This window comes from Nicotiana tabacum, chromosome 8 (genome assembly GCF_000715075.1).
Source record: "Nicotiana tabacum cultivar K326 chromosome 8, ASM71507v2, whole genome shotgun sequence".
In the NCBI taxonomy this organism is placed as follows: domain Eukaryota; kingdom Viridiplantae; phylum Streptophyta; class Magnoliopsida; order Solanales; family Solanaceae; genus Nicotiana; species Nicotiana tabacum.
The window spans coordinates 7,749,422-7,763,098 of NC_134087.1; the positions used below are offsets into that span (position 1 = coordinate 7,749,422).

The 13,677-nt window shown below is 39.1% G+C and overlaps 1 protein-coding gene across 1 annotated transcript; it reads right to left on the reverse strand.

Moving 5' to 3' along the window:
* Positions 1–10,119: 10,119 nt before the first annotated feature.
* On the reverse strand, positions 10,120–13,275 carry LOC107830633 (protein CURVATURE THYLAKOID 1C, chloroplastic-like). The gene is made up of 6 exons (XM_016658256.2): positions 12,966–13,275; positions 11,833–11,918; positions 11,401–11,487; positions 11,030–11,092; positions 10,823–10,860; positions 10,120–10,402 (listed from the first exon to the last, which is right to left on the reverse strand). The coding sequence occupies exons 1-6, from the start codon at positions 13,066–13,068 to the stop codon at positions 10,348–10,350; spliced, it is 432 nt and encodes a 143-aa protein (XP_016513742.1). The 5' UTR covers positions 13,069–13,275; the 3' UTR covers positions 10,120–10,347.
* Between the last annotated feature and the right edge of the window lie 402 nt (positions 13,276–13,677).

Genomic DNA, 13,677 nt, shown 5'->3' on the forward strand with positions numbered 1-13,677 from the left:
CTCCAATTTTCTTGGCCTGTTGAGTTTTGTTAATATCATAGTTAAATATCTGATCTTCCCCTTTTGGTTTTAGTCTCATTAGTTTAATTTAATTAGTTTCATTCCCTGCCTATTTGTGTTATTAATGAGTCATGTAGTTAAAATTTTAGTCTTCAAATCATATAAATGTGTGTTTTCTCCTGCTCTTGGTAAAATCACAGAAGCTAGTTTGGATCAGTGGTTGTTTGGGATTTGGGTCATTTCTAACCCATTTGCAAGAGAAGCCCGTTCAGTTGGGTTTAATTTACTAGGTCGACTTGACCCATGAGGTAAGCTAGGGTAATTGACAGGGGTTTTAAGGTTAGTCTAGGGAATTTAGGTGAGGGAATATCTTGTAACTGATTGAGGGAAGCTTCCTAGAAGTTGGCTTTGTGACTTTACTGAAAATACTGATTTTAAGCTAGGGATTGAATAGAAAAAATAAAAATATCAAAAGGTTTAAAGTGCAAAAACTGAATACTTTTAGGCTGCCTAATGCCTTGCCTTTAAAGGCACCTTTACTTGGCATTGAAGGTAGACTTTGAGGGATCAGACCTGGAGAAATCAAAGTTGGCTAAAAGAAAATACTAAACATTGAAAAGGTCTGAAAAATCAGGAGAAAAATACAAAAAAAGACTGTAAAACACTGTTACATTAAAGCTTTGTATGTTTTTTTTCAGGTTTTTAAAAGTTGGAAGTAATCGTGGATTCATTCTGGGTTTGAAATGGATTAAAGAAGCTGAATTTGCTGTTGCCGTTCTGCTGGAGTGCATCTGTTTCTACTGTTAAACTTCTCATTCTTTCTTCTGCTCTAATTGCACCAGGTACTCTTCTGAAACTATGGTTGGAAATGAAGTCTGATTGAGTTTCGTGTAAAGATCTATAAACCGAGTTGAAGTTGAATGAAAAGCATTAGTCCCTGTTGTTGGTTACTGCTTGATTTTGCCATATTCTTATTCATGTTTTAGTCTATCTTATTGTGAATACTCCATTTCCTGATATACATTTGGTTTTGAGTGGTGGATTTGGACCTTGTGTGAATACAACTGATTCAAGAATGTTTTGGACTTGGTAGAATATGTATTAATTAAGGACTATGATTCCTAGTTTAATTAGTTAAGGCTGGCTGGTTTGGATGTATGTTTTATAACTTTGGTAAATTCTAAGCTCAGACCCTTTATGTTGTTGGCCTAGTAAGCTTGATTTAGGCATATTTCCCACTGATTATTTTAGATTTGCTCCTATATCGCTTGAAATACAGTACAGGGGTTTTAGAGTTGTCATTTTGCTCATGTAAACTTTGAATCTTAAAAAGACTTTCGAATGGGATTTGAGTCTGATTTTTGACTTGAAATTTTCAGATTTGGATTAACTCTTCATATTTAGTTTTCTTGGGAAAGTTTCGATGTCGTGTGGTCTGTTTTAAATGTGCTATATTTGAATCAGAATTAAATACGAGTTGGGGCCTTTGAGTTTTGTTGTTAATTGGTGAATAATTTGTGTAAAGGTCTATTACTGCAACTAGGGATTATATCTTCACTTTAGAACCTATGTAGCATTAAAATGTGCTTTGCATTTGATTCAAAGATTACCAATATTTGTTCAACTCCAGATTTTCTTGAATGATATAATTTGCTTCAAACGTTAGTGCTGAATCGTGTATTGGGCTGCCATCATTGGCCCAATTGCGGTTGTTTTTCCCTTCAGCGATCTGATTGCCAAGCTGGGCTTCATGTTGAGCCCAGTCGTTTCTCATGCCGGCCTGCAATAACAAACAGTCAGCCTTTGGCTTATAACCAGCTTGGGCTTTTCCACAATCAAACATGGGTTGTCAATTACTAGCCCATTGATTATTAAATTTTAGCTTAAGCTTTGGCATAACATAAGTAGAAATCCTCCACGTCTTTTAATCAACTAATCACGCTCTTTTAATTAGAATTGAGGAGTGCCATGCCAAATAAATTCTTTAATTGTATGGCCCTCGTTTAATTAATACTCTTATCTTTAGAAACCGAGGCGGGCCATTTAGCGAATTTTTCGTGGCCCTCGCAAAGTTGCAAACACGTAGTTGCTTTAGGCACGTTATTTTAATAATTTACCTTCCTATACTCGGGTGTGCATTTCATGTGACCCAAATCCAAATCTCAACAACGTTAAATAAAATGTGTCGTAGACCGCGGGTGCATTTCATGTGGCGTGGTTCAAGACGTGTTTTAGGTAACGTTGAATCTTCCTAAAATTAATTAAAAGCGGTTAATAAGCTAAAATATACTATAGGCTAAAACGTGTATTAAAATCAGATAATAGGCCAATAATAACAGTTGAGCGACCATGCTAGAACCATTGGAACTCGGGAAGGTCTAACACCTCCCGGGTTAAAAGAATTCCTTATCCGGATTTCTAGATCGCGGACTGTAATACAGAGTCAATTTTTTCCTTGATTCGAGATTTGAACCGGTGACTTGGGACGCCATTAATTATCCCAAGTGGAGACTCTGAATCTTTAATAAATAAATCCCGTTTCGATTGTCCTTTAATTGGGAAAACTCTCTTATACACCTCTTCGGAAGGTGTAGGAAAAAAGGAGGTGTGACAATCGTCGCCGTATCACCCAGGCGGAAATGGAGGCCGAATCGACGAACAAGACTATCATTCAAAACTTAAACAAAAAGTTGAGCGACGCTAAGGGGAAATGGAGAGAAGTTCTGCGTGAAGTTTTTTGGGTGTATCGAACAAGATAGAAGTCCAACACAGGGGCAACCCCGTTCTCCTTAGTATAGGGCTCCAAGGCCTTAATTCCAGTCGTGGTCGAGGAACCTAGTGCCAGATTTCTACATGAAATGGAGGAATTGAATCACGAGGCCATAAATACTAGTCTCGAACTATTGGATGAAATATGAGAAGCTGCACTTGTTCGGATGGCTGCATAGAAGCAAAGAATCGAGAGATATTACAATAGAAGAGCCAAACTTTGCCACTTTGGAATCAGGGACTTAGTTCTAAGGAAAGTCACCCTTAATGCTCGAGACCCAAACTAAGGGAAACTAGGCCCGAATTGGGAAGGACCATATCGAGTCATCGGAAATGGATCTTATAAACTTAGCACGATGGAGGGCGAACAATTGCCAAACAATTGGAATGTATCACTACTCAAACGATATTATTGCTGAAGTATGACTTTCGCCCTTTTCCATTCGTATTTGATACAACTTATTGCAGGTGTTTGATCGGGGCTTCAAGAAAACTCTTCAACACGAAGATCTTAGGTTTTAAAGCGCGCGTTGCACTCTTTTTCCCTTAGATCGGTTTCTATCCTGAATGGGTTTTTCCAGCAAGGTTTTTAACGAGGCAACAATTATGTGCTACCTAAGGAAAATTCAACAGTATCCAAGACTTCTTTTCAATCAACCTCGAATACTGGAGGGCATCACCCTCAGGGGTTATATTTTCGAGGAAAATACTTTATGTCAAAGGGTCTCGAAAGGGAAACTTTGTAATGGGCCAAACGATCGAATGAACCATGTCCATATAGATTAGTCGAGCCCCGATGGCAAAACATGTACGTTTGTATGAATTATTCAAAGAAGCATTCTTTCTATATCAAACACTTTGTGTCTCAAAGAAATTTGCTACTATACGAGCTCCATACTTATGATTTTGTGAGAAATGGCTCAAGGGCCAAGCACAAATACACCTCGAACACTCGGGGATTGTCATTGACAGTCAACACATTCGAGTTATCTAAATTTGAATTCATAAGACCTCAAAGAAGCGCCCCTCGATCTATAGGCCAAGGCCATCTTTCTCGAGGACTAACACCTCGAACAAGTTCGAAGTTTTATTGGAGAATAAGCCCAAGAGGCATACCCAAAGGCTACGGCCAAATTAATGGGACTCGGAGACGTCAGAACCCCGCAATCAAAATAGGCCTTCAAGTTCTTTGAAAAATCGATTAAAATAGGCTACTCTCAGCAAATAATAAAAGGGCTTCGATAAATCAGCCCTCAAAAAACCTTAAGAGGTAACAAAATTATCTTAAGGCAAACATGCCAAAGCATAAAAAACAGAAGGGTTTCAATCAACATCGAACCCTTAAAAAACCTAACGGGTAAAAAACACATGCTAAGGTATAAAGAAATTTCCACTAGGTGTTTTAAGCCAAAAGAAGGGAATAATAGCCATCTTTTAGAGGCCATAACAACCTGATCTAAAAGAGCCTAAGGGCCAATACACTTGGGTTTCGAGTTCTTATTCTCTCTCGATCTGAACCCAAGGGTTCGATTATCCCGAGCCCAAATAAACAATAACTTGATTACCATTATCCAACACAAACCCTTAAAGGTCTATGCCTCAAAGTTCAAACCTTATTCAAACTCGACCATGGTAACTTCAAGGAAGCCACCCGAGACAAAGTCTCGAACACACCATTCAAAGCATGAGACTATTCTAAAATTTTGCAAGACAAAAAACATGTTCATAAAAATTGAGAAGACATTCAAGAAAAATTTTCTTTTATATATATGTATAAAAGACCGACAGAGGTCTTACAAAAAGAAAAAGAAAAAATCCTAACTATGCTCGGGACTGGTTTTTCCTTCGGGAGAAGCTTCCCCTTCGGGCCCCTCATCATTGTTGCCTTCATCATCATCGTCGTCAGAGGAGACGAGAAACCTGGCATCAACTTCAAGTGCCTTTGCTTGAGCTATCTCTTCAAAGAGGTTGTAATTCCTTGAGGGTCTCCCTCCGGGATAGGCACTTGGCCAAATCATTACTCCGTCGCTCTCGGTCGGAGGCTTCCCTTAGCTGCGTTTGAGCAGCCTCAGCATCCCTTAATTGTACAACAATGGTTTTGTCAGTCGTGACCTTCGTCTTCCCGACCTCTGCCCTGGCCTCAACAAGCTTGACCTCGAGCTCGTCAATACTTCTGGCATGCGCCGAATTATTCTCTTTAGCTCCCCGAAGTTGGGCCACGGCCGATGCCAGTTTGACCAAAGCAGCCTCTTTCTCCACGGCAAGGGTGTCCATGTTCTCTTTCCACTGATCGCAGTCAACCTTGATCTGACCAACCTCCCTTTTAAGCAGCTCGAACCTCTCCAGTTTTTACTGTAGCTGAGACACTGAAGTACATAGTTGGGCCGAGTAGACCATACTCTTTCAAAATGACAGTTACTTGCTTGTCTAGCTCGGCCTCATCCTTATGAGCCTTGTCCAAGTTTGCTCGAATGTCCCTGAGCTCCTTCTCCTTTTGACTGCAAAGGAGCTTCAAAACGTTCCTTTCATCCAAGGTCTTCTGAAGCTCAGCCTCGCATTGGCTCAGGTCGGCCCTAAACTTGGTAAAAGCCTATACAAAAAGAAGGATACATGTTAGGGTAAAGGGATAAGAAGAAAAAGAAAACTGCAACGATAGGAATTAATGCTTACTCGAGAGAAAAGGCGTTGAGCCTCTTCGAAGAGGGTAGATGCGTCGTTGAGATCAGAAGTATCATCGAACCTGATAAAGCAATCCCGGAAGGGATCCTCTTCGCTGGGGACTCCACCCAAGTCAGGCATCTGCAGAGCCTGAGCCTCCTTTATGGACTCTTCAGAATAAGCCGGTAGAGAGGGAGAGTGACCTATTGTCATGGCCCCGAGCGAATCACTCGGGGTGTTTTGTTCAGTACTGGAGGATCTCGGAACCCGCCCCCTCCAGTGTGCTTGTTGATGGTCGAGGAACAATCTCGACCTCGGGCAATTCTAGGGTTTTGCCCGCATCTTTCTTCAAAGCCTCTTCATCACGAGGTAGAGTTTTTGGTTCGGAGGGCTTGACAACTTCAATCGGCTTCCTGGCTCGAACCACCAGCGTCGAGTCTTCACTCTCGTCTTCTTTATCATTCAACTGGTGGACTGAGTTTATATCCACAGGAATGAGATTCCTCATGCGTCTTCGAGTTGGAGTCTTTTTATCTTGAGGGTCTTCGGGCTTCGAGACCCTTTTCCTCTTATTATTTTCCCCCGATTTCGGAATCGGGGACTCGGTCTCTTTCCCAGGCGGGGTCGGCCTTATTTCACAAACATCTCCAATGCCTGCATGAAGGAGAATCAGGTATGAGTAAAGAAACATCTCCGATAAAAAGGAAAGCATCAAAAGCTTACAAGATGGACTTACCATGATGTTTGGCTTCCCATCTTCCCCTCGCCAAGTCATGCCAGCGACGCTCGTTATACGAGGAGGTCACGTCTAGTTTCCGGACCCAGTCTTCGAGGTCGGTGACCGCAGGCATCCAAGCGACCACTGAAAAAAAGATGAAGGCATCACGCAATGCAAAAATGGAATACGAAAGGCTACTGGGAAAAAACTTCACTTACGCTCGGGGTTCCACTTCTCTAGGAACGACATTTTCTCCTATGGGATGATGTCGCAGGGCCTCACTAGCATGAACCGGCTCATCCAACCCCAAACTTTATCCTCGTCGTTGCTAGCAAAAAATGCCTTGGTTGCCCAGCGTTGAAGTTTGATCAACCATCGGAAAAGCTGAGGCCGGTACAGTCGAATGAGATGGTTGAGGGTGAACTCTAACCCCTCGGCCTTGCTGGAGAAAAAATGGAACATGATCACTATGTGCCAGAAAAAAGGGCGGATCTGGCCGAAGGTGACCTGGTACCTATTGCAGAAGTCGATGACGACTGGATTGATGGGACCCAGTGTGAAGGGGTAAGTGTAGACACTTAGGAACCCCTCCACATGAGTGGTGATACTCTCCTCGGGAGCGGGGATCTGTACCACGACCTCATCCCCCAACCACAATCTCTCTTCATGGCCTCAAGGTATTTCTCCATTATCGAGCAAATATATCTCGATACATGCTCACATCGACCAAGAATCGCGAGGGGATTCTCTACTGAAGTCGTTCTTTGTGACACAGGGGCCGGGGACAATCTCATGAAGGGCCGGCGCTTTATCACCAGCCGGCCGGGAAAAAGAGGAGGAAATTTTCTCCTTTTAAGGAACGACTTGGAGGTTTTCGCCATTGATTCAGGTTAGAGGAAGTGCAAAAAGGTGGAGTTTGATATTTTTTGGCGCTAAAAGGGTTGGATCAACAAGTAATGAAAGAGAGAGATGAAGAGAGGAAGAGATCGGGAAAGTTTGAAGGAGGAAACAAAGTTTTTGTTTCGAAAAAGAAACCCTGTATTTATAGGCACGCGGTGACCGTTCGGCGGCGCTAGTGGCCGACTGCCGCTGGCAAACATTTAATGCTTTGGGGAAACGAATCGACGGGACATTTCGGTCACCTTGAGCATTTACATCACGGGGATGGCGTCACCATCAGGGTCTCCAGAAAATCGAGGTTCAAGTCGTTTCTTATCATTTTATTCTAAAAAAACGAGGGGACTATGTGTATATGGTAGAAATCGGGGCTACCCGATTTCGTTCTTCGATGGAAAAGGTGATACCACGTCGAGAGGCCAGGACGCCGAGCTCGGGGTCGAGGTTCCTTTCCAACACCGAAGTCGAGGTCGAAATCATTTGCCGAGGTTGGAAGAGGGCATACCTCGAAATAATACCGTAATGGTTCAGTTACAGAAAGAGCTAGATGCCCGCAACGACCCCAAGATCACGACATAAATTGCGGAATGAATTGACCCTTGGCAGTTAGACAGCTGTCAAATATGATTTCTTACTGTAATTAGAAGTGTACCTTATTTAGAATTCCCCTATTATATAAAGGGGAGCCCATTTATTTGTAATATACGTTTTGACTGATAAGATAATACATATACTTTATTCTCTAGCTATTTTATTCATTGTTCATCAGAGTTGCTTTGTAACTTGCTATTCCCACTATTCCACCTCGAGGTTGTCATAGCTCGAGGTCGAGATTTGGCTTGCGCACTGGTTTGACTTATTTTATTCTTCAATTTATATATTTAATTTCTTGTTTATCAATTGGTATTGAATTAAATTACATATCCTTAAAACCACAATATAAGTTTAATTGTTACTTGGATTTTAGGGTAAACAAATTGAAAAACCATTTTTCAAAAGTACTTTTTCCTTCTATAAACTTGGAAAAATACCTTAACTTTGAAAGAAAAAAATATTTTGAAACATTAAAAAAAGGGGCATTTGCATCTATACCCGCTTTTTGGATCACGTTTTAACTTGTGCCCGCTTTGTAAAAAAAATTGCAAGCGTACCCACTTTTTCGTGTAACTTCAGCATACGGGGCTGAAGTAGCAAAGACAATCATGCAAAACTTTAGCATTTTAGTAGATGGGCCTGAAGTAGGAAGTGTGCTGAATCAAGTGTACTGAAATTTTTGTTTGTAATTGTTGCACTTAAGCATAATAGCTGAAGTTTTTGTTTGTAATTATTGAACTTAAGCATAGTAGCTGAAGTTTTGTTCTCTATTTGCTGAAGTTTTTGTTTGTAATTGCACTAAATAAGCTGAAGTTTTTTTGTCCTGAATTTATTAGTTTTGTCATTAAGCTTTTTCAAAAACTTCAGCAGAAGATGCTGAAGTTATTTAGTTCATTTATAAAAAATTCAGCACTAAATAAGCTGCATTTTTTTTTGTCCCGTATAAGCTTTTTCAAAAACTTCAGCAGAAGATACTGAAGTTATTTAGTTCATTTGTAAAAACTTCAGCACTAAAAGCTGAAGTTTTTTTGTCCTGGATTCATTAGTTTTGTCATAAAGCTTTTTCAAAAACTTCAGCAGAAGATGCTAAAGTTATTTAGTTCATTTGTAAAAACTTCAGCACTATATAAGCTAAAGTTTTTGAAAAAGCTTTCTAACATACTAGATAAATAATCAGATTGCCAACAATATCTATATCATAAATTTTGGAAACAATAAACATGAAAAGAACAGAATTATCATTGTCTACTAACTTACGTACGTGGAAATATTCACAAATTATTGTCTATTAACTTACGTAATTATTTATAATTTATTTTTAAATAATATGATAAACATATTTATGGCAATCATCCCATGAACTGAAGTTTCATAGCAGCACCAACAACAGCAGAAGAAAGAAGAAGAAGAAAACGAAGGAGGAGAAAGGGAGCTGAAATTATTTAAAAAGCGAATACAAATTTAAACTTTTGAAAAAAATGAGTATAGGTTAAATGGGGGCGACCAAATAGGGCGCCCCGTGCAATTTTTACATTAAAAAATGCTTTGGGCCAAAAAGATTGGCCAAACATGCTGCTCGGGTGAAATTCAAAATAGCCAGGTTTACAAGTGGTAATTAAAAAATAGCCCCAGTTTCAAAAGTAATTGAAATTTAGCCATTTTTCATGTAAAGATAAATCTGAACGAAAACACTGTTCAAAATTTGGAAAAATATTCCAGCACAATATACTGGAGTTCGAGCATAATATGTTGGAAGTTCGTACCAAGATGCTCCAATCTCCAGTATATTATGCTGGAACTTTCCGTGTGCTGGAGTTCTAGCATAATATGTTGGAAGTTCATATAAAGGTGCTCCAATCTCCAGTATATTATGCCGGAACTTTCCGTGCACTGGAGTTCCAGCATAATATGCTGAAAGTTCATACACATGCGCACCAATCTCCAGTATATTATACTGGAACTTTCCATGTTACAACAAAATAGTGGTTATTTTTAATGACTTGGTAAACGCTGACTATTTTTCAACTACCAGTCTGAAAACTAGCTAGCCCGTGCTATTTTTACGCTATTAGCTGCCTTGATGTTCCCATTTGCTTACAAACTCTGTTGAATTTGTCATATTTTCTGTACAAACCCCATAAATCTCATCTGACGGCATTCAAGTTATAAGGTGCATATTGATATGTATTTAAGTACCCAATGGTAAACCTACTGTTGTTCAGCTTCTTCATGTAAGTCCAAGTCCCACTGGTATTTGACATGGATATAGTGGAGGATCCAAAGTTTAAACACTACGAGTTCTAAATTGAAAAAGTAAATTTAAAATTTATATCTAACTCTATAGAAACTTCTTTTCTCATTGAGTTCTACCTTGACATACTGAATTCTGCCAAATCCATGAACCCATTGATGGATCAAACTGAATATGGCAGCGCAGATAAAAACCAAACGATGTTAAGGGACGGATGGTGAAAGCACTATAGTTTCAGTTGGCAAAATGTATATTAACAAATTATAGATGTAAGATGTTGATTATTGAGCTGCAATCACATAATTTGATCAGTGAGTCTGATTCCGACTTGCCTGCTGCTTTTTTCAAGCGCAAGTTGCTCATTTGCGCATATCATTTCACCCGTAAAAAGATTCAGCATTTTTGTAATGCTTGGATACATAAAGTACAACATGAATTATATCATCCTATTATCTTCAGATCACTGGCCCAAGATATCTGATATTGATTTATTGATCGCTTGAAACAATTCTTTCCTGTCATTGGAAAAATAAAGAGCGTGAGGGGGAGCGCATAAATCAACTATGAATGAAGTGAAGCAGACAACTAAATGTGTATGGTCGGACACCAGTATAAAAACTATTAACTGACTGAGGCAACCATGCAATACTAGCATCCGAATGAAGAATTTGGAGACGGTTGACAAAAATGGCTACTAGACATAAGAAAAGCACAAGGTTTAGTGGTATCTTTCACTAGTAACACGTACAAAAAACCCTTAACAGCTAAGGGAAGGAGGGGGTAAGATTGGAGACACAAGGTAAGTACAATAACGACCCAGTGTATTCCCACAAGTGGGACCTAGGGAGGGTGAGATGTATGCACCCTTACCCCTACCATGGACGGGCCGGAGACACAAGGTACGTAAAAAGGGAATATTTGGAAGAGTTCTTAACCTGTCGGGCTTGAATAAGAGGTATCTGTATACGAACCACTGCAAAAAAGAAAAAAAACAGGAAATTCATTAGGTTAATGATTACTGAGGAAATCAGAATCCAAACATACTAAACTCACCATTTGACAACTGAAACGATAAAAGAGAACTAACTTTATCTATTGTTCCTCAATAATACAGGAGAAAATAAGTGTGCTTCAGAACTTACAGAAGAAAACAATATCCCAACGAATTCAAACACACTTGGAATGAGGGGCAGGTGGTCGATTGCCTATACAAAACTTAAAAACATCAGTACATTCACAATTCTCAATAATAAAAATATATGGACCTCTCAGTAGTACATGCTAAAGCAACAGTGATAGACCTAACACTGATGTAAAAATACTAGTTTGAGGTCAGACGTTGCACTAGTGGTGTTTCCAGCAGAGGGTGTTGGAGCTCAACATATTCTGGGATAGGTATCACCGATTGCGTCATGAAGATTTTGTCAACCACCAAAGAGGTGATATTATGAACTTCTCACTGTGGTATGGGCATATTATAACTCCACCACCTATATAAAGCAACAACAATTACCGTAATAAGATTTGAAGAAGCCCAGAAACCAACAATAGCAGCAATTCCCAACCCAATTACAGCAACACGGTCTTCAGGCTTGTCCCACTGTTTCAACAATCAAACAAGACACAATTCAACCATCGAAGCATAACAAATAAGGTTATAGGATCAATGTTGCTTTACAATTCCAGAAATTTGTTCTTTTTTTTTCTTGGGGGAGGGGGATGAAGAGTGTCGGATGGAATCTTTGCCCTTGTGCAATCAACAAGAATTGCACGGCTGCAAAAGTGCAAATGATTAACAAAACGACTTAAAATCTATTGACAGCTTCATTTTGGGTTTTTTCTTCCCAAGAGAAATGAGCATTGGATTGATTCTGATTCTCGTAATGATACAATGAACTATAGCAATCAAGATATGATAGAAGAAAAGGAGAGAAGGGGCACTCACAATATTCTTTACTGATTGAACAACACTTGAGGATTCAGAACTATCACTCGTAGCCTTTGCTGTGATGGCCAGATGACTTTGTCTTGCTACAATAAAAGAGTAAAAGTAAGAAGGAGTCTGTAAAATATGAGTACTATTTAATATGAAAACCAACCGAGGAGGAGCCAAGACATAAATTAAATAGGAGAAATTTCATTACTCCCATGGTGATTTATAGAACCCAAAATCTGGACCTAAACATGACTTGGCATCTTCAATAAGCTTTCAAGGTCAATCTTACCTGGTTTAGCGGTATCAATAGTTCTATAAATCTAAATTACACAATAAAAACAACAACTCAGTGAAATCCCACAGGTGGGGTCTGGGGAGGGTAGGATGTACGCAGCCTTACCCTACTCTAGAAGGGCAGAGTGATTGTTTCAGATAGACCCTCGGCTAAAGAAGATGGAAAAAGCGCTGATAGCAATTCATTCTATAATCTAAATTAAGAACTATATATTTTGAATCAAATAAAGCTTCACGAATGTGCTATTTACAGGCTCATTCATCTCCATAGTAGCCAAAGGTCAATCACGACGACTTTAGGATAGCCTCATCTCACCGGCTCATTAACTTCTATCTATAGCAAATATGGAATAGCAATATTTCTTTTGCATATAAATGATCTTAGTTAGTTGAGTAATCTCTACCTCTGCTAGTTATGTCTTCTCTATGGATGAAATACAACTATATATGAACAATAAACATTCATACTAGTTTCTAAACTGTAGTGAAATGTAGCCTCATCCCATGTTTCCCTCTCCATTTTTAAGAGTACTAAAAAGTACGATATCCACATGACCAGCAGATTCACCTTCTCCAACTACAACTATATGAGAAGTGTCAAAGTGACAACAAGGTCAACGGTTTACCCTAGTAAAAAGGGGTCATTTTCCCCTTCACCAAAAGTTACAATCCCGGTTTTATTACTGAAATTTCACCTACTAAATTGCAAACACAACTTCAAGATTATAACTCTAGTTATTAAGTCCACTAGTCACTACATCTTATTGTCCAAAATCCAATTCATGTACCGTCAATAGCAAAATGAGAAAAAGAAGTTCTAATTGCGGATATATATTGAAGAAACTTACTCCTCGGTATAGAAAGAGTAGATGTCTGAACAGTTCCAAAAAGGGTCTGTCGTCCACTGATGGCTAACGGAGGAGGATTCAGCTTAGCTACGACTGAAGCCATCTGAGAATTTTAACTTTGTTTTGCCAAATGAGTTTCGGTTTCAAGAAACAACAGTTCGAGGTGAGATTAAAAGAAAGCTGATAATTTTCAGAGTAGGAACTACAGAACCAGATTGGGCAGTGAAGAACACGCAGCTAGATAAGCCACAATAACAAATAGTTGGAGCCACAGCCGAATGTGGGAATCCGAAGGCTACCTCTTGTGAATAATTTTATTGTGACTCGCACAATTGACCCTAGTTGTGTTACTGTCTTTTTTGTCTTTTGTGGTCCCATAATTTTATGGACCCATATATATAAGATATGAGTCTAAATATGTCCGTAAAATAGCAGTTACTTAGTTTAATCGAAAAATTATGGAAAACAAAAAGAATTTTACATTTGGATGTGCAGTTTCTTTTTTCTTTTTTTTGTGTGTGTGCATATTTCTAGTATCAAGTTGAGTTTTTGAAATGCAACTTTTACTTACTTATTTGGTTTATTTTTGATATTTGGCGCAACTTTTGGTTACATACTTTTTGGGGACGAATATCATATTACATACGTAACCTTTCAAAATTATGTCTAGTACACACTACTTATGTGTACTAATAATTTAAGAAAATTAAGG